General features: G+C 44.5%; 4 protein-coding genes across 4 annotated transcripts; 1 reads left to right on the top strand and 3 right to left on the bottom strand.

Annotated features, from left to right (window-relative positions):
* Positions 1–1,298: 1,298 nt before the first annotated feature.
* armc5 (armadillo repeat containing 5) lies at positions 1,299–6,056 on the bottom strand. Its single transcript, XM_030790263.1, has 7 exons — positions 5,586–6,056; positions 5,416–5,446; positions 5,209–5,319; positions 4,146–5,043; positions 3,147–4,006; positions 2,908–3,040; positions 1,299–2,736 (listed from the first exon to the last, which is right to left on the bottom strand). The coding sequence occupies exons 1-7, from the start codon at positions 6,006–6,008 to the stop codon at positions 1,332–1,334; spliced, it is 3,861 nt and encodes a 1,286-aa protein (XP_030646123.1). The 5' UTR covers positions 6,009–6,056; the 3' UTR covers positions 1,299–1,331.
* Positions 6,057–6,949: 893 nt separating this feature from the next.
* LOC115826917 (uncharacterized) lies at positions 6,950–9,006 on the top strand. The gene is made up of 2 exons (XM_030790865.1): positions 6,950–7,082; positions 7,976–9,006. Exons 1-2 carry the CDS (start codon positions 6,989–6,991, stop codon positions 8,578–8,580), a joined length of 699 nt encoding a protein of 232 aa, XP_030646725.1. The 5' UTR covers positions 6,950–6,988; the 3' UTR covers positions 8,581–9,006.
* Positions 9,007–9,116: 110 nt separating this feature from the next.
* On the bottom strand, positions 9,117–11,825 carry LOC115826691 (uncharacterized). Its single transcript, XM_030790577.1, has 4 exons — positions 11,817–11,825; positions 11,263–11,573; positions 10,794–11,034; positions 9,117–10,180 (listed from the first exon to the last, which is right to left on the bottom strand). Exons 2-4 carry the CDS (start codon positions 11,563–11,565, stop codon positions 9,459–9,461), a joined length of 1,266 nt encoding a protein of 421 aa, XP_030646437.1. The 5' UTR covers positions 11,566–11,573; positions 11,817–11,825; the 3' UTR covers positions 9,117–9,458.
* A 1,501-nt stretch (positions 11,826–13,326) lies between these two features.
* On the bottom strand, positions 13,327–19,455 carry elob (elongin B). Its single transcript, XM_030790784.1, has 4 exons — positions 19,386–19,455; positions 18,114–18,248; positions 17,813–17,921; positions 13,327–14,731 (listed from the first exon to the last, which is right to left on the bottom strand). Exons 1-4 carry the CDS (start codon positions 19,386–19,388, stop codon positions 14,619–14,621), a joined length of 360 nt encoding a protein of 119 aa, XP_030646644.1. The 5' UTR covers positions 19,389–19,455; the 3' UTR covers positions 13,327–14,618.
* Positions 19,456–20,355: the final 900 nt, after the last annotated feature.

Below are 20,355 nucleotides of genomic sequence, written 5' to 3'. Positions count from 1 at the left end.
AAATGACATTTCAGTGCAGCAGCAGGTGACTCTCACACTAGGTGCAGATACAGGTTTCATTCAACTGTGATCCAGAGGACAAACACACAGAGTATCTTATCATTACCTTCAGTGGGATATATCTGTGAAAAAGATGACAACAGTACCCAAGAACACAAGGGACATGAATGTGTCTGGGAACCGTGATCACACAAGCACAAAAGAGAAGCTACAGGCAGGTTCTCCTGGCAGAGGTCATTTATTAAGGCCTTTAAGAAGACAACGCGACTAATTCTCACTGAAGGTCTCTGCTTTGTTTTACATGTGGTTGGTCAACAAAGTGTTGTGAACTTACAGTAAACACACGATGGCACCTCATCAAGGCCCGTTCACAAAAGTCAATATCTGATAGCATGGAAACTCCATGAACATTACAAAATGAATGTAAACTGTACTCAGTTACTCATTACCTGTCTCACTTCTCATTACAGGTCAGTGCAATGGCACATCACACACACAAACATGTCTCTCTCTTTCATACACACACACATCACACACACAAACATATGTCTGTCTCTCATACACACACGCACACACACAAACATATGTCTCTCTCTCATACACACGCACACATACACACACACAAACATGTCTCTCTCATACACACGCACACATACACACAAACATATGTCTCTCTCTCTCTCTCTCTCTCTCTCTCTCTCTCTCTCTCTCTCTCTTACACACAATCATACATACACACAGATATATGACTCTCTCTCTCTCATACACACACGCACACACACAAACATGTCTCTCTCTCCCACCCACACACAAACACATATATACACAAACATGCGTCTCTCGCACACACACACACGACACACCTTTTCAAGCGATGTGGCAAAGCATCTATCCCTTATTTGGCATCAAAACCAACTACATTTGAGCATTTGTGCCCTTTAAAAAACAAAAACAAAAAACAAAAACAAAAACAAAAACAAAAACAAAACAACAACAAAAAAATCAAAACGAATTCTGAGTGCACGGTTCCTCCATAATCGTTTATAAACGATATACAAAATCTATGGAATCTGGCTCATAAAAAATAAAACATCTATACAATCCAACAAATAAACTGGAACTGGAAATGTTTCGAGGTACTTTACACAGCTTACATGACGTCATTTTGACCTGGTTACCAGCTGGTCACCAGATGATTAATGATTGAAAAACAACATTTTTGATTTTTTTTCCCCATCATTCATTGTCCCTTAAACCTGCTCTCTCTCTCTCTCTATTCTCTTTGTGTGTCACCAACTCATTCTCTCTCTCTGCGGACTAGTCCCTTCCCCTCAGCTGAGAGCATCAGTGGCCATGCACAGAAGGTGCTGTCTCAGTTGCTCAGCGCAGTCTGTCTCCCGGACCAGCCGAAGCAGACACTGGGCAGACAGGGACGAGGGGAGGGCAGGCAGGCCAGAGACCTGAGGCCGCATCAGGAGAGAGAGACAGGCTTGGCCAAGCCTGGGGTAACTGTAGCGTTGAGAGAACCAGTAGACCTGGGGCAGGAGGGAGCTCAGGGAGACCCCTTCAGTATCACTGTCCACTGAGGGAGAAGAGGCTGGAACCTGCTCAGGACTCTGGACTTTAGAAAGCTTTTTAGAAGACTCTGACACACATCTTGGTCCTGTCCTATGAACTTCTGTATTCCTCTTGAGAAAACGAGGGGACCCTTTAGATAGTGACTGTGATGGTGTCTTGCCTACCAAACCCAAATGCACCTCTTTTTCAGTTCTGCCTTGGTCAGGTCCGGAGGTGGGAGACTTTTTAACAGAGCCCTCTGAATGGCAGGTTTTGGGCCCACTCCTGGGTACAGAAGTAACTGGAGTGGAGAACAACAGTGTCACACAAATGTCTTCGGCAGCTCTCTGCAAACCCGTCACCAAAAACCTGCATGCTCCAATCAGCACTTCAGCCAAAGGAGTCTTTAGGAATTCCATCTTCTCATCCACGCCTCTCTCTTTCTCGTTTTCCTGCTGCTTCCTCAGTCCATCCGAGACGAGAGAAGCCATGACAGGACACCATCCGCCTCGTCCATCTCCCGCCATCCCCGCTCTCTCTTCCTTACGGACCTCTCCACCGGTCAGACGACACCCATGCAGGTAGTGCAGTACAGGCAAGAGCATACCTCTGCTCACATCCTTGATGGGGATGGTGCGACCTACCACCCCCTGAGCCTCCCCAAAGCCACCCCTAAGGAGCGCTCTGAAATACTCAGACCCCACCTCCTCTGACCCCTCTGTCCCTGCGACGGCATCCAGATTGGCGGGCAGCTCAGTCCCGTCATCCAGCACAAAGCAGACTTCATGCTTTACCTGACTGTAAGCGCAGGGTTCGTGGAGCTGAGGATTGGCTACAGGCATGTTCGGCAGCTTCTCTATAACTGAATTGGTCTGAACGGAACTCGGTGGTGTCTCCACGGCGATGGAACATTCTAATCCATCTCTTTTTTTTTCAAACTCTGCCTTGGAATTTGTCAACAGACTAGAAAGGCAACCAATCAAGAGGGAGGAGTAGAGGGAATGTAGCTTGGCGGAAGACACTCGCTTTTGTGAACGGAACCAGTCGAAAAGGAATGTCCTGCAGTTACGACCACGGTCACTGTCGTCACCGTCAACGTCACACTGACAACCCAGAGGCTCAAGAGCCTGCATCAAACCTCCACTGTCCAACAGCAGCTTCTTCAACAGCACTCTGTTACTGAGAAGAGAACAAATATACACTATTACACACAGGACATAACAAACTCACTGAGAGCCTCTTCTAACGCAACATGAAAACGCCAAAAAGGCAGTATTGTTAAGAAACCACAGCCTACAGTTTAAAACAAAACAAAACAAAACAAAAAACAGTGTTTCCTGTGACACATACCTGCTAATGACAGGCAGAGAGAGGACACAGTATATTCTGTCAGATTCTGATCCTGATAGCATGATGTGCGTCAGAACTCCAGAGCCGAAAGAGGACTCACACTGCACTCGTAGATTGTTCAGCAGCCCCTGGCCTGAAACATGCGGAAACATTCGTGTTTATGAAAGCTGAGCAGGGAAAGGTATGGCTCTATGTTGTGGTCTACGGATGTGTTGTGCGACAGTGAGGAGAGAACAAACCCAGTTGTCTGATCTTTGTCTTCACCCTGTCAGACTGTCTTTCTTTTCCTCCTCCCTCTCTCTCTTCCCCTCTGAGACAGAGCTGCTGCCGGATCAGCGCCACGGCGCCCGTTCGGACCAGAGCCTGGAGACAGTTTGGGTTGCAGCTGAGTCTCCCCAGCATTCGGAAGCATCGCCCACTGGGGTCCTGATGATGTGTGAGGTAGAACAGCAATCCAGAGAAGACGGCCGGGTTGATGAGTGCTCCGCTGGGGTCGGTGGCGTGAGAGAAGCGTGACAGGAGCAGGAGGATGGGCGACTCTGGGGCCCAGGGCTCAGGATGGTACGGGTGATGGTAAGCACTGGGGGCCCGGGTTATTACTGGGCAGGTGTCCAGCGGTACCATGTTGGAGTGGGAGGAAGAGGAAGAGGAAGAGGAGGAAGAACTGGAGGAGGTGCGGGGTCTTTTCCGGGGAGGGGAGGAGAGGCTAGAGGAAGAAGCAGGGGTGAGGGCAGATTTGGCAGTGGAGGAGGCAAACTGGTTTTGGGGAGTCGAGGTGGAAGATGGCTGCAGGGGGGAGGTGGCTGGGTTTTTAGGAGGAGAGAGCTGGGATGTGATTGTCACAGCCGAAACAGAGGAGGAGGACAGGCGTCCGGGTCTGGGGCGGATGGAGAGTTGGGAAAGACCCAGATGGGGAGTTGGTGAAGGGCTTTTCATGGAAGAGGGCACATCAGAGAGAGAAGTATGCAATGCAGATGAGGATGAGGATGAGGATGGAGATGACAAAGCATTAGGACTCTGCAAATCTCCATCTGTGCCAGCTGGGGACTCGAGCAACTCACCCTCTGAGGAGATCAGACCCTCAGAGACCAGCCAGGATCTGGAAAAGATGGAAGAGCGGTCTTCATTTTACAAACGTTTAAAACGAGCAAACACACAACAATAGAATTCCTGAGAGCATTTAAAGATGGTACAGAAGATTTAAAAATAAGGCGTGTCATTGAGCAGTAGGAGCTCACCTCAGACTGAGGAAACTAGAAGACCCGGGACCTTGCTCCTTTACCAGTTCTTCCTTCCTGTTCCCCTCAGGGGGTGGAAAGTCAAAAGAGTCGAAACATGACGGCATCAGTTCACAGCACGGAGACGTGGAGCTGAGGCTGACATCCATCTTGTCTGCAGTTGGTCCCTCCCCTTTGGTAAGCTCCACCAATCGTGTAACAAGCAGCGGCACCAGCCCGAGCTCCTGCAGCTGTTCCAAAGCTGACTCGTCATAGACGAAGTCCACACAGGCCAGAATGGCCAATCGTGCGAGAGGATGGTTCTGATGGGCAGCCAGGAAGCCAATAATCACCTCTAGTCCTCCACTCTCTTTCACTTTTGCACGGTTCACTGCTTCTTTGCAGCACAGGCATAAGGCCCTAAAAAACACCCCTGACTTTAGAGGGTCTTTCTTCACCTCCTCTGCAAATTTCTGGATGACTCCCAGTGAACCCACCAGCGGTCGGAGGCCACCCTGAGAGCACAGGTTGGCCAGAGTCTTCAGAGCCAGCTCCTCCAGAGGCCGGCTGCCCTCACCAGAGGCCACCATCCCCAGCTGAGTCAGGGCCCCAGACAGCGACACCTCCCGAGCACACTCCATACCACAGCCCCTGGTGAGTTCGTGGAGAGCGCGAAGGGATGCCCGCCTTAGCCCCGGTGGGTACTCTGGGGCGATGAAGAGCGCGAGGGCAGGTAACGCGCCCTGGGCCAGCAGTGAGAGACGGTTGGCAGGGGAATCTGAGAGGTAAAGCAGGGCACGCGCGGCGGACTGGGCGCGCTCTAGTTTAGGAGATCCAGGCACGGGCACTGACGGGAGGGAAGAGGCAGAGGATGGAGAGGGAGGGATGGAAAGGCAGAGGAGGAGAGGAGGAACACCACCTGTGAATGAGAGAAACATGCCTGTGTGATTTCAGAGATAAGCAATGTTATAGACAACATGTCACTACAGCACATAGCCACGTGTGAACAGCACCACAGTCGCGTAAATGTAAACACAGAGAAAGAAATACAGATTACGCGAGGCGTGAATACACCTATACTAACCAGCAGAGTGGACTTGGGCTGAACCTTCTGGATCCATTGCAAGATTTCCCAAAGCACGTGCAGCTCGGTTTTCCACTGTCTCCACAGAAACATTCCTCTTAAGGATATCCACTGCAACAGGTGATGACAAAAATATATTTTATCAACATGTAAAGCAGTTATATAGGTGACTTTCATTCAGGGCGAAATGCTAGCCTGAACACTTACCGACAACCGATATGCCACCCAATTTCATCACCTTCAAGAGACAGTAGAGATGATTAGATCACAGTGCATTCCAAAACAGTCTCTCTGCTCTATTTGCTAAACAACTGCATTTTTAAAGCTCTCTCAACCTGAAAGACCATGCAATCATACAGTGTTGCAACCATTCTGACCTCTGTTCGGGTTTCTTTTTCAGTACAGCAGTTGGCAAGAATGCTGAGGGCCAGGTCCAGGATCTTTCTTGGGTTTTCAGGGCGTCTGAGAAGGTCTAGCAAAGGAGGTAAGCCTCCTTGTAGCTGATAACGAGCTATTCTACTGCTTCCTCCTTTGATGTGCTGCGTCCGAATGGCCACCAATGCCCTCCATAACCCAGCCTCCAGTCGTCTGCCCTCTTTGGTCTTCTGTCTCTCCCAGACACACTTATTATCGGTGCCTGATAGGGCACCACTCGGACTGTCTGCCGCAGTGCCTGATTTGGACAGCTGAGCCAGACACCATGTCAGTGAAGGTTCTGGACAGGTAGAGGATCCCTCCCTAGTGCTGACAACTGGGGTTTTCGAATATCTAGGGATCCCCTGCCCAGACGGGGTTGCCATGTTAGTTCCACAACCCTCACCCCCAGCCCTAACTGAATTGTTAAACTTTTTGTCCCTCTCAGAGGTGTTTTGGGCTTATGTTTGAGTGGAAGTCAGGAGCAGAGAACAAGAGATCCAAGTTCAAATGCACATTGTACTGTTCTTAATTATTTAAAAAACAGAAAAATTATGCTATTTCACTTAAATTCATGAACAAGTTTCTGGTGAATATTTCGAGCAGAAAAGGTCAACACAACGTTCACCGATGAACGGAAAACTACAATAACCGAAATAAACAACGCGGCAGAAACTGGTGCTGGGAAATGTAGTTTTTCAAACCTTTAGTCCGCTTTCCAAATCATATGAGGCCTCTGAGAAAGTAGGCCAGACACAAACTACGCCTTGACGGCGACGGAAAATAGCTTGCACTCTGCATTTGTTTGCATATACATTTTCTAAGTATGAGTGGCTCAGTCAATTTCTACCTTTCTCGAGTCCAAATTCGTACGTTCAAACAAACGCAATCGTCTCGGTTAAGCACTGACGCCATCTTTCGCAGGACGATAAACTGGGAGGCGTTTGCGGGAAACGATGGAGTCGGATGTGTGGGTTGGCAACCATTGGTTTATGGTTGTTGTAGTTTTAATTTCGTTTAATCATAAAATTTTAATATTCGTCGACAGCAAAGACATACGTTTCTCAGAAAATACATTACTTGTCCCTGTAGCTGTTGCTTTCATATAAAAACAAAGAGCCTTAGTTCTTTTATACAATGGAATCTCGGTTTGTTCTTGCGCTGACGCATACATTTCCCATATACCTCTCCCATACCCCATCTTGGGCTCTGTGCAAAACACGCTGATCAATGGTTAAAGCTGACCAGATTGTTGTTATAATCATCGGTTTTGAGATTGCGAGAAAGAAATCATCGCTGACACGCCAGAGTTGTTTAAATCTACGATACAGTTAATTTTGAAAACGGTCAACAAATTGACCGCAACATGGAGGTCATCGAGACACTTGTAACGGATAGCATTGAAGTGGAAGATACTACTGCCACGATTTCAACTTTGGACTCTGAAAAATCGAAAGGAGGTAAGTGTTTTGAAACTAATCGCATTCAAAGACAGAAATGTGCGTTTGCACGCTGTAGGCGGGGAGCGCGCGATGAACAACATGATTGAGCTTGTAAAAATGCGTAATAAGTCCTACGCGACGTTGGTCTCAGTTTGGAGAAACTCTTATTTGTGTGCAGTGATGTCAGATTGCATGCATAATTTAAAACAGTGTTGTTTGGGCAAGAATAAATTATGAAATTAAAATACTTTTACTATTTTTTCTTGAATTATTTTGATTATCTTTTGGTGACGCAGATTGACAACTGATTGAGGTGTAAATCATAAAATAGCAATAATGCTTTAAGAGGTCTCTATGTTTCTTTTTACATCACAATTACCTCACCTTATAGTTACACTGCCATTTTTCTGAATTTACACTGTAGAAACCACTTCATTTTGTTCCCCAATAATTCGTGTTAATTCACTTTTCAGCATGAACACGTGTTTGTTAAGTGATAAAATAAAGGTGTTAATTGCATACTTTGCTGTCATTAATCGTGACTAAATGCAATTAAATAATCAGACGGATTTAATCTTATTTAAGCTGCCCCCCTCCCTTTTTTTTGGTTAAAACAAACAGCTGCTGCTCAAGTAGGTCTACGGGAGTGAAAAAGGGTCAGGGAGAACAGTATTAGTTACATACAAGGAGCTGTTCTTCAAACCTTTTTCTTTAACTGCATCACAGAGCTAGTTTCCAGATATTTCCCCAGACAGCCTGTTAACAAAATGACCTCTGTAATGCATTTGATTTTTTTTTTTTTTTTGCTCAGATTTGTATGTATGTACAATTACCCTTTTGATGCTAAACATACCTATTTGTGTGTATTGCACTCACACACACAACTCTGACATTGTCCCTCTCCCTTCTAGAGTTTGTCTGGACTCTACAGGCTACATGGCAGCTAGTTCATACCCGGCTCGAAATGGACCAGGAGTTTGACCAGCCTGTCTGTAAAAAGAAGAAGCTATGGGAGACAGTAGCTGAGAGGGTAACAGCCAAACTCCGTGCAGCTGGGAACCACGATGTCGCGGTCAAAGCTTACGAATGTGACCTCAAATGGAGAAACATGTTGGCGACGTACCGAAAGAATGCTGAGCGTGCCCGAAGGCTGGGACCCCAGAGTGTGCACTGGGAATTTTTCAAGGCTATGCACGAGGTGTTAGGCAAGAGCCGTGAGGAAATTGAGGCTCAGCGCAAGGCAAAGCTGAATGGCACCAAACTGGGAAAAGCAATCGCTAGCAAGCGGTTTACCCCAATACTGCCCACGCCCACACCCTCTCTCACAGCCACGGCGTTCCCCACCAGACCCCCCCAGGACGTACTGCAGCTCTACCTGGAACTACAGGAGAGAAAACTGAACCTTTGGGCTCAACAGAAAGCGCTGGAGGAGAAGAAGATCGAAGCCATTAATAACCTGGCGCGTGCCATCTCTAGTCTGGCCCAGGACAGTAGCATTCAGCTGCCCAAGGATTAGGCAGGTGTTGGACAGTCTTACCCTCCAGCAAAGCAGTTAATCTGGTTTTCTACAAGTCAGTCCCGTATGTTTTTGGACTAAACCAGGATTTTAATTATTCAGGAGAAACTTGCAACACTCTGTACACATAGGTGAGATGGCTCTGTGTTAATGGATGGTTGTGTTGTGGAGTGCCTCTGAAGTGGAGGGTTGTTCTCTTAAGTGAGTGACAGGGCATGCCACACATATCCAGAGTAGTGCCTATGAAACACTAACTACTGATACTGTCCTGTTCTTTTTCTTATCTTGAGAAACAGCCCTACAGTTGTAAAACGTTAGAGTTTCACATTAATCACAACTGAATGATGATCAAATTTAATTCCAAAAATGTTATCGGACATATGGTGATGTTGTACACGGTCATGTTGATTATTAAACCCCAAGAAAGTGATGCAGTTCGATCTGAGTTTTCTCAAATACAACTAACCACATGTCTACAAATTATGTTAAAGTTTTAACTTTTATTTAACCAAGTATGATCTGGAGAAAGCAAAGGGTCTGTGATAAGATATGTATTTCATTTGAAGAAGTTACAAAGAATTATTTAGAACAGTCCTGGACTTTAGAACAGGGCCTGACCAAAACCAAGACACTGAGGTCTAAAACCCAGAACATGTCTCTTCTTGGGAAGAGATTAAGATCCCAGATAAACAGTGGTACGAAATACAGATTCAGACTTTAATGTTGCAATAAAGCTCAGTATTCAGTATCCTCAGACGGTGCCACTAAGAGTTCACAGCTGAATCAGGAGTTTAGATTAAATGGATTTGAAAACCATTTCCATTCTGAGAGAAAAAAAAAAAAAGTTTTCTCCAAATGAGTTCAAGACCACCATGTCCTCAATCGGTCGCTGTTTCCAAAGTGCTGTACAGCAGCTGCACCACAGTGTCCCTCCTCTGCCTGCCCGCCTCCCTCTCCTCTGCGCCTCCTTCCTCCTCCCTCGTCTCTCTCTCCGCCTTCCCCACAACCACATCCCCCGTGTCCAGCAACGCATTGTGAAGGATGCATGCAGTCAGAACCACAGCCTTTGCCCTCTCATAGTTTCCCATGTCCAAATACCTTAATCTCTGAAACCGCTCTTTCAGATCTGCAACAGCCTGTTCGAAACGACCAAGATGTGTCTCAACACACCTGTTGTACAGGTTCTCTTGCGTGCTTCGACCTGAGACAAACGGTGTTAGAATGTGCTCGGTGAGCGGGTAACCGCCCATGGCCACGATGCAGGTCTCTGGCGGCATCATCTCAGGGCAGAGTTGGAGTTTCTTAAGGAGGGCACTAGCCCTGTCCTTCTCTGAGCCTCTGCTCACACGGCAGTGGATGAAACGGCCTTGGCCATCACACACCAGCTCCAGGTTGAGCCATGAGTCTGGATGGACTTCCTTCTTTAGCCTCTTGGCATCTAACACATGGCTCTCAGCATCCTGCTTGCTGATTGGTAAACGGATAGGGATGCGAGTATGGCCCAACACCCCCAGCACTCGTGGCAGGCCTCTCTGTTCCAGGTCCTCGTTCCGGCCAAGCCAACTGGAGAAAGGGAGCAGGTGCTCAAGAGCCTCCTGACCTGGATGAGGAGAAAGGAGCCCCACAAAGTGTCAACGTGGAGCTGGTAGACATTATCCCCCTCATGGGTACAACTGTCATCAGTAATAATTGGTGTAACTGTGGTTAGGGGTGCAATAAAGAGTGATTCACTCACAACAGGCAACTTCTGACTGAAGAAAATGAATGTTTTGAACCTTTGAATCCTCCTCGTCTCATGTATCAAAGTGAGAGTACTGATCCAGGATCAGCATTTTTTCAGTCCATAAGTGCATCGACAGGGATTATAAAAATCTGATTCTAGCTCAGTACTCTCACTCTGAGAAATCTGACACATCTAATCGCTGAAATTACTGGATACATTTAAACAATACTTGTAAGACGACCAAACAATAAAACAAATGGGCACAGTTCATTTTTTAGTGTTACAGCGACACCCCCTCTGGATTAATACAGGCTGAGAGGAGAGATTAGTGCATGGTTTGGACCTAAGCATACAGATGCTATTAATCAGGTCATGCCAGGTCACGTGACGCTCTTGGCTACACTACTGCATGTTTTTAAGTAATGTGTCCCAACTGACATCCGTCAAGAGTCTGAGTCTGGCTGAAGCAGAAGGAAAGCAAATAACATACCCATTGGCCATCGTATTTGTTGATCCATAAGTGCATTTGCTCGCTCACAGAAGGAGAAAAAGATACGATGAATGTTCCCCTTCTCCAGACGAAAGCTGGAAGACACAGAGCGGTAGCTGAGGCGCTTGGAGAGAAGAGTAAGGGAGAGGAGAACCGTGTGAGGCAAAGACAAACGAGCTCTCCCCGCCAAGCGGCTCTGGCTGTAGCTTGAGTTTGAATTTTGGAGGAGTTCGGTGACATACTGGGCAGGGACAGTAGGAGGAGGGAAAGGGACAGGATGTTTTCAGATTCAGTATCGCGACTCACTTGTATGAAGTCTTCACTGATACGTAATATGCTACTATTACATGTTGGAATGTTATCCAGACTAATAGATAGTGTACATACTATTAATCATATAGTATGGGTATTACAACAAGTACACTATAAGAACTGGTGTGAAATGTAAATAAAGATTAAAATTTAGCACCTGAACGACAGTGTTTCCTTCTGCAGCATCGTTTGACTGCTCCTGTGTTTCCCTCTCTCTGGATCCGTGTACCACGAAAGTGGAAGGCGCTGGCGATCCCGAAAGCAGAAACGCCACTTGTGTTTGTGTTTGTTCTGAAGTGGTGGGTATCGGATCCTCTGGCTGAGACACGTGCAGTATTACAGGGCCACACTGTCCCTGCACCTTTTCAATCAGGTCTGCCTCTATGATTTCTTCCACAGCCTGGTCCAGACGCTGGTCCAGTTCACTATGAGACAGAGGTTCCCAATCGAACTGCATCATTTCCAGCACTACGCGGCCAGCCGACGCGACACAGGAATTTCGGGGGTCCATTCCAGAATGAAAATTGTCAGAACAACCTCTCGTAACATACGAACGGATCTCGTTCATTTAACTGGCTAGCTGTTTCATTAACCGCACAGCACAAGTACTGTCATATTTGAACGTTGATTTCATGTAAACTAGACTGGATGATGCTGTTACTGATTTCTATTTCTCATCAGCAATTTTACTCTTTCAAAAAATGTAAATACCTTTAGCTACAACTTGCTGACATCCTTGTCGCAGTTGAAAGAGCCACAAGGTACGAAAAGGACGCGAACTCCAGGTTTTCCGGTGCATTGGGTCACGTGGAGGCATATAATGTCACGTGGCACCCTGTGGCGTCTCCTATTGGGCTAAAGTTTAGCAATCGTACATATGATGGAAGTTTACTGAATAAACAAGGATTCACTTGTTATTTTCACGATAATCTGGCCAATCTAAGCAATTTCCTTAACATATCAAATTGTAGATATTCATTTATTCTTACATTTTAAATGTCTTTGTTTTTTGTTAACGTGATGTCATGCTTATTGGCAGTAGGCGATTTGTTATTTTTTAACAGAGGGTTGGCCCAGTGGTCACTGACGCTATTCCATAGAGTATATAGGGGGTTGGCCGGTTAACAAGGGGGATGCATTTTGGTCATTTTGTTAACAAGGGGGATGGCGTCCCCCTACAAATCGCCGACTGCTTATTGGTATTCATACTCGTTAAGTTGTACAGCTCTATACAACTGTACGAACCACTGTCTACCAAGAGAACAGTTTCCTCTGTTTGGAGGTGGAATCGGATAGAAATAATTTGAAATTGAACCATTTACGTGTTTGAATGTCATGGATATTCTTAAAAAAATCGATATTAACGAATTTATTCTTTGATGCCACGAGACCTTACCTGTTGTCCCATGTCGCCCTCCATGGTCCAAAATACCAAATTACTACGTATAAGTTGTCAGAGGCCTCTGCGGAGAGCATATTCCTTTCCATTCTTATCTCACTAAGGAGTGGCAGCGTTGATGTTTGTGCTCCCTGCATGAATACTACCGGCGTTACTTGTCACTCAGGTGGTTTTCAATAGATGGGTTGCCACCCTTAAGTGGGTCGTGAGATGGTAACTTAACAGACTCCTTACAGACTGTTGGCATGGCTGTCGTTTAAGACACAGTACTGAGACTGACATGCTGTTAATATCATTCCTGGAGTGAGCACACATAGGTTGAGTTTATTTCAGCAAAGTGTATGCACAATTTATCTATATGTTTACCATGTTATATAATACAGTACACATCAGATAAAAACATGCAAACAGCATTCATCGTCTGTGTCCTGTTAGTTAACATTATAGGAGTAAAGTTCACGCCGTTTGATCTTGCTTGCGTCCGAGTTTGTTTCTGCAGAGACACAAAATGTTTGGTGGGTCAGACACTGAAAAACTTGGAGCCCTTTCTCTAAAGCTGCAAGCCACTTCCAAAGACTATGTAATGAAGCTAAATATGCATATATTAACATTTTTTAAAATCAGAAAATGGAGATATTTGATATTAACAAAACAAAAAAACCACACAATCCTTTTTCCAGTGCAAGTTTAGTGAAGAGTAAAGATTGAAAAAAGCCAGGAAAAAACATTCCATAATCAGACAAAGGTGAAAAAAGGGTCTATTTTAATTTCAGTTTTAGTTACAGATACTGTTGCCCCCCCCCCCCCTTTTTTTTTTCTTTTCTTTTTTTTTTTTTTTGACCATTCCAATCACTAGAGAACAGAACAGGGCAACATCCCAAAATCAAACGGGAAAAGTTTTGTTTGAGCTGATCATTATGTCAGCGTCTGTGTCAGAACTCAACATTCAGTGGTTAACAAATTTACACAGAGTAAGAGAGATGCTCCATTATTGTTTTGTTTTTCTTAAATCCCATTGAGAACACTCAAAAAAAAACAAAAAAAAAAAACAACTAAAACAAAACAAACAAAACCCCTAAAACTTAACAGAACGTCCACATACACCTCCTTTTTTGGCTTTGAACATACAACAGAAGGGAACTGACAAAATGTCAGATCAGTATTTCAACTTCCCCACTATGATTCAAAATGAAACAGTAACCCGAAGGTCTCCAGGCCAGAGGTGTAAAGAAAAGTTAAAAACAATCTTTTGAGAAGCGCCAATGCAAGTGGAAAAAAAGTCTGTACACTGAAACGATCATCTGTTAAAGTTAAGTGACAAACATCTGTATGGATGTGTTACACTGCACACATGACCTCTCAAACTCTGCAATTATGTCCACTTTCATACCCAAGCCGTTTCATGCACATACACACTAGTTAAGCAAGTAGCATAAAAAGAAAACTTTCAATATCCTGCTTTTTCACCCCAAAACACTTTTCTAAAATCATAACAATCCTAAATCATGAGAAAAGTAACAATAATATTAATATTCATTGACACACAAAACGTACTGTAAATGCAACCGGCTTGACAGCATTGTAAAAATGACGCAGTCAATCCCGTCCCAGAATGCCCAGTCAAGCCAAAACACACACTCACACAAAACATGTAAATAAAGCTAAACGCTGCCAAAATAACACATATTTATGAATTAAATAAGAGGTATAATCTTATTTACTTTGTCTTTCTCTGCCTTCTCTGGATGACTGACAGCAGCCTTTTGCCTAATGAGCAATTTGAACAGAAATGTGTGACTCGTGAGCAGACCCGACTGTGCCTGGGACACTGACGGGGTGGTGTTGGGCTAGGACAATATGTGCATAAGTAGAAATGGGCTGCAGGTAGGGGTTTGGGACAACATTATGTGAGAGAGAGATGCTAGTGCCTGATAGCAAGTGATGGGTTCACAGGGAATACAATTCATACTTTCAGCAAATTAAAAAGAAAAAAAAGAAAAGACTCAGTAATGTATTTCCCCCTCTGTACACACCACCGTCTTCAACCACAACACTCAGCACTTCAGATGTTCTGCAGATCTGAACCCCGCCCATCACTTCCATCCCGGCCTCCTTCATTGAACGGCCTGTTCGTTGGCGGTGCTGCCCGAGTCCTGGGGTTTCATCACATCAGGAAGCTCAGGAGGGCTGGAGAAGGGCTCCACCCTCAGAGGCTCAAATGCATCATCTAGGTGATGAAGAGAGGAGACCGGAGAGAAAAAGAAGAGGACAGAAAGGGAGAGAGAGAGAGAGAGAGAGAGAGAGAGGGAGAACAATGAGACTTTCTAAAAATACAGTGAGGAAACATGATCTTTCTGCAGAGTCCTGACATGCAGTGTTAGACTGCTCTGAACACAGGAGGGCTGGTGGTACACAGCGTGTGCATCACAGCTGAAAACTGTTATGACGACCCCCTTCCCAGCTCTTATCCAGACTCACTTCTGTGGCACTATGTCCACCATCTATCCTACCGCTGCCATCAGCTCGTACACAGTGCTGCCGCTGGAGGCTGACCAGACAGACACGGGCAGAACGGACAGAGACAAAGCAGCTCTGCCTCTGCCTCTTTCACATATAAGGACATTAGAAACACTGCAGAAACACTGCACTCCTCACTGCATATGAAACTACACAGTCGGTCTTGATGGATGGGTTTTCTTGTGTATATCAGCAGCATTCTCACAAGCCAAGGAACCACAGAAACTTTAAGCCTAAAAGTGATAATCACGAGCACCGTGTTTGGAATCATCCGGACACTAAATTTATCTTCTAAAGTCCTATAGTCCTATAAACACTTCATGATTGAATATTGCTCAATGGATGTTCTAAAGAATCTTCTCATTTTGCACCATAAACACAGCGATTTGTCAATGGGGACACAATGTCCCTCCCATCCACTTCATAACAGTGACAGCCAATCATCTGCCTAGTATCATAAAAATGACTTTTCTGACCTATCAAAATACTCCCTTATTTCACCCTGATGATGATGCGAGCACAGGCACTTTGTATGTATGCCAAGGAATTTGTATTCACAAAAGATAACGCAGCATATTCTCTTCCTGTCCATCTGCACATGTGTCTGATTTCCCATTGATCTGTAGCACACTGACATACTACTGTACCTGTCTGTGTGCCTGTCTGTGTGCCTGTCTGATCAGCCAAGACATACAGAGCCGACTCACCATCCTCCTCTGCTTCATCACTGGCCAGACACTGTGGCAACAACGCCACCCTGACCTGCAAACTCAGCCTGTGAGGGATCTGAAAGGCCCCGTAACCTCATCACAGAGGATATAACCTTTCTCTTTTCCTGGGCAGGAGAGCAGAGCCAGTGCTGACCTAGCATTTCTACTGCATTTGGCATGCTGGCGAAGTCAGCTGCTCTGTCTGTATCTGGAATGAATCCACGAGGTACAGGCTCACACCAGCGGCGACAACAAGAGGCAAAGCGGCTGGAAGTCAGTCACTTCCAATGGTCGCTGGGCTACGCTGAGCCGCATGGCGTGGTGAGTCGCCTGGCAACAAAATCGCCGCGACTTGGCAACAAAAAAAGAGTTGAGCAAAGTTCAGCTTTATGCAAATGAGCAGTGACAGAATCAAGCAACGGCCAATCAGAGGGTGTTCTTTTGCTGTGAAACGTTTTCTTAAACTTTAGTTCCTATATTATGAACTATATTAGCCGTCATGGAGGAGAAACTGACTGCAGCTGTCGCTGGCTTTCCTGTCCTTTATGATGCATCGCTGTGCATTTACAGGGACGTGAATGAGAAAAATGATGCCACTCATCCCAGTCTGAGACTGCTGGGATGAGTGGTGAGGTTTAATCAAATGAATAGGCCGCTGACAATGATGCTGAAATTCCTCTTGAACAGTACAGTGAGTGACTGTGAGCAGGACTTATTTATTTGTATATACTTTTTTTTTTTTTTTTTTTTTCAGAAAACTGATGTATCTCGTCAATATGTGTAGTCCACACTTCCTCACAACTACATTAATAACGGCCACAAGCTGGCTGCAAACAAACAGCCAGGCGACAGCGAATAGGCAACTTGGCCACATACAGCAACAAAGTTTCTGCCGGTGTGAGCACAGCCTAAGAGATCTGCAGATGTTTTCATTCACGATTTTACTCTTTCATCACTGACCTAGTCATTCCCTGGACACGTTTTGCTTGTTATAGTCTTACGTTTATACTCATTCAAGAATGATATTAATGCCCTTTATTTTTTTTGGCCTTATTACTCACTTCCTTCTTTTCACACCTGGATGGCAAGTTTCCTTAAGGAAGTCCATCACTCCTATGACTGATGCACAGTAAGTCAGGACAACTACTGACCTCCTGCACCTCCTGTTCTGCATGTCCACGCGCCTCCCTCGACCAGGAACTGGGGTCTCTCACCCATGTCCACACGTTTATGACTCTCTGTTTACCCAGGCCGTCCGTAGCACCACAACATTTTATCAGAAATATTTCACATGAGCACTTCTTCCACTCTCTCTCCCTCTTATCACCCTGGAACTCCTGTGTTAAGCCCCCAGACACACAGGAAGGACGAGTGACCACCAAAGTCAGACTGTACACGCCAACGACCAAAGTCATCTTTGGCATGGGTTCTGCTTCCTCATAACTTTACTCTTCTTCAATCCATCCCTTGACCAAATCACTGCTGGGACAACACTACTACTGAATCTAAAAAGCCCTGAGACTCATCTCTGCTCTCAGGCGTCTTCCTTTACTCTCATTTAATTTGATAATCTAGCAAAAATACTGTAACTAGCTATGGGCCAGCCAGAGGAGGATGGTCTCTTTTGAGTCTTAGTTCCTCTCAAGGTTTTTTCCTATTTCAGTCAAAGGGACTTTTTTTCTTGCCACTGTTGCATCAGTCTTGCTCACTGGGGCTTTCAGGCCCAGTATCCTGTGAAGCTGCTTTGTCCATAGTAAAAAGCGATACACAAATATACAACATATGTGATTCAATACAAATAATACTGAATTGAACCATAATTGAATTGAACAATGTAATCAAAGTCAAAGTTTAAATCTAAATGTCACCTTTACCCATTCAGCTGTAATTTTCCCATTTAAGAACACCGATATCCTCAGTAATTAGCTATAGTATTTCTACTCACGAATTAATCAAATTGATCAATGAACTGCATTATTAGAACAATTTTACCGAGTCTCAAATGAGCAGTACAAAAGTCAGTGGTTAAAGAACCAAAGAATTAGAGTGTAAGAGTAACACTAATAACAGCACACACTCACCACTGATACGGAAAGCTAATCCTACGGTGGCGGGAGCCTGGGGTCTGGCTGTCTGGTTTGTGAAGCCACAGTCTCCGAGGGTCTTACTGTCCTCCAGCAGCATGTCATCCTTTAGACACAAAGAAAACATATGAGACAGCTGTGTCCACTGTAGTTTACCAGCTGACAACATTAAATAAATGGGCACGCATGCATTCATGTTTAATGTTAAGTTCTACACAAAGGTAATCAAGTACAAGCACTTTCATAACTTCAGAGAGAGTCAAAGTGTTTTGGCCAGTGTGTAATGTGCTTTAGTAACCTTATACAGTCTCTGATCCTCCGGCACCCGCTTCAAAATGCCCTCCACAATGCGCTTGAGTTCATAGACAGTAGTAGATTCCTTGGCATCTGTGAAAATGGTCGTCTTGTGACGCCGGATCATCAGGAACACGTCCTGGGGAGAGGAGTGAAAAGTTGGAATGAGACATGACCAAGTCAAACTGATAATACCTTTTTGAGTTTTTAGCTCAAAAGAAGTTCCAGCTGGGCAGAATTCCTTAGTCTCATTGCTGTGTACCCCCTAGGGACACCAAACGGACAACAGCTGCCAGTATGCACCGTCCACCTTACAGACAATCCCACCTTGTGTGGCACCATATTACAGTGCTTGAAATAGCAACAAATGGGAACTAGGCGATCTCACTGTACTGTGAAAAAGTAACTGATTTACTCTTTGGGTACGTTTTTAATTAGTAGCCCACATGTCGTAATTGCGGCAAAATAAGCCCGGCTGCATTCAAGGCGACTGGTACTCAAATCGCGTTGCGTTCCTGGTTTATACGCCGGAAATCAACAAGGCCGAAAATAGTGAACGAAAAACAACAAATCACTTAAAAGAAAGCTTCGATGTGGCAGTGTACAGTCAGCTAATGGTGTGCCCCATGAAAGAGCACTAATGAACAACCAGCTAGTTTACCGTACTCGCTGTTCAAAATATGGCCTAGCTACATGACCTTAGTTGTTCAGCGTAATATTTCAGTAAATTATTCAGTGTAGCGTCTTTTCCCAGAATTACCGGTAAAACATCCCACGATGAGGGCAATCATGTTATATGCGAATCCTCAACTTCAATTTAGGCGTTCATCGTTAGCATTGTAACCAAGCCCTATGCGTCACTGACGGAATCCAAGCCAGTCATTTTGCTAGCTAGTATGTCTACCACGAGCTACAATTGCAGCTGTCGTGAGTGAACAACTTAAACAATTTCTTCCATTTTCATCGACAAAGAAATCTATCCAGTCTACAAAACAGCTTTCTGAAAGTAACAAACCGTGTTCATTGAAATGTTAGTTACAAGGAATTTGATTTCTATTGACTCGGCTAAATCTTTTAAACTGATATCAATGCTAGGTAGCTTGCTAAAAATATTGCGAAACAAAGGGATTTCATACGCTCAGTAGCTGTAAACAGTTTATGAAAACCCATAAATCGACCCGTCTAACATAAGTGAAACGGATTTATGTATTATTGTTAAAATGACGCTTAACGTTTCTCATAAAGCAAATACAAAGGTAATTCTTTCCCTACTCACCATTTCTTTCGGTCGGCTGCGTTCGACGCTAAACCCCACTATCCCACTCTGCACTGCGAAACTAGCTGTCGGTTCGTCCACGGGCTTCGTATATTAATTAACCATAGAACTAGAGAAGAACTAGAATGGCCCCCGTGTGGCGTCATCCATTCGCTTGTCCTGTAAAACGCCGGCTGCTCCGACATTAAACTGGTCTCACGTAAAACCAGTGTAATATTAAATCGCTGTAGGCCTGGACATAAGCATATAAACGAAGTCTCTTGTCTAAGAAATGTTATATTTGGAATAATGGGAATATTCAATTTACAGACAAATCTTTCTCTTTGAAAATGGTTTGTAAACAATGAAAAATTAAGTTAAAGAACTTTTTAATCAAATGGCCACTTACTTACATACAATGAATTTCTTGATAAATTTTGAATGGTATGTAATGCTATGCCACATGTTACAACTTCTAAGGGGATCTATAAATGCTGATTTTATTGTTACATATATAGGCGATAACCTATTCATCGTTGAAAATCTTCATCATAAATGCAAAAATAAATATATTAGAAATGTCATAACCGATCAAACATTTGTTCATATTAATCTATTTTGGACACCTATTTTTAGAACATTTAAACTGTAATACATCTGTGAGAAATATTGGATGAACAATGAAATAAATTAAGTATCGTTTAAAATTATACATTGTATATATCAATTCAAAGATGTTACTGGGACATAAAGTTACAGGGTGCAGGTGATGCTGATGAAGAATAAAGGCTGTTTGATTTCATGCCAGTAATAGAGCTCCGGACTCGTTTTGTGTAAACTACCATGTTAGCAGGAAAAGCGTTAGCAAAAATGCGCCAGTGTAGATTTCAAGCAATCAGAGTTCACGGCGCACTTTAATTCCAAGGACATTGAACGCCATACTGCAAAACTTGATAGGTTAAACATTACTGACCCTTATAATCAGGACCGT

The sequence above is a fragment of the Chanos chanos genome, chromosome 13 (genome assembly GCF_902362185.1).
Source record: "Chanos chanos chromosome 13, fChaCha1.1, whole genome shotgun sequence".
In the NCBI taxonomy this organism is placed as follows: domain Eukaryota; kingdom Metazoa; phylum Chordata; class Actinopteri; order Gonorynchiformes; family Chanidae; genus Chanos; species Chanos chanos.
This window is presented reverse-complemented; position numbering and strand designations above follow the sequence as displayed.

Excerpts from the sequence above, each read along its gene's own strand:
- LOC115826691 (XM_030790577.1), bottom strand. The coding sequence starts at position 11,565 with ATGATGCAGTTCGATTGGGAACCTCTGTCTCATAGTGAACTGGACCAG. Across the intron at positions 11,035-11,262 it reads AAGGAAACACTGTCGTTCAG|TATGTCACCGAACTCCTCCA; the intron begins GTGCTAAATTTT and ends GTCCCTGCCCAG. Across the intron at positions 10,181-10,793 it reads ACAAATACGATGGCCAATGG|GTCAGGAGGCTCTTGAGCAC; the intron begins GTATGTTATTTG and ends CTCCTCATCCAG.
- armc5 (XM_030790263.1), bottom strand. The coding sequence starts at position 6,008 with ATGGCAACCCCGTCTGGGCAGGGGATCCCTAGATATTCGAAAACCCCA. Across the intron at positions 5,447-5,585 it reads AAAAAGAAACCCGAACAGAG|GTGATGAAATTGGGTGGCAT; the intron begins GTCAGAATGGTT and ends TGTCTCTTGAAG. Across the intron at positions 2,737-2,907 it reads TCTCTGCCTGTCATTAGCAG|TAACAGAGTGCTGTTGAAGA; the intron begins GTATGTGTCACA and ends TTCTCTTCTCAG.
- elob (XM_030790784.1), bottom strand. Across the intron at positions 17,922-18,113 it reads AGGATCAGAGACTGTATAAG|GATGACATGCTGCTGGAGGA; the intron begins GTTACTAAAGCA and ends TTGTGTCTAAAG. Across the intron at positions 14,732-17,812 it reads ATTAGCTTTCCGTATCAGTG|ATGATGCATTTGAGCCTCTG; the intron begins GTGAGTGTGTGC and ends TTCATCACCTAG.
- LOC115826917 (XM_030790865.1), top strand. The coding sequence starts at position 6,989 with ATGGAGGTCATCGAGACACTTGTAACGGATAGCATTGAAGTGGAAGAT. Across the intron at positions 7,083-7,975 it reads CTCTGAAAAATCGAAAGGAG|AGTTTGTCTGGACTCTACAG; the intron begins GTAAGTGTTTTG and ends TCTCCCTTCTAG.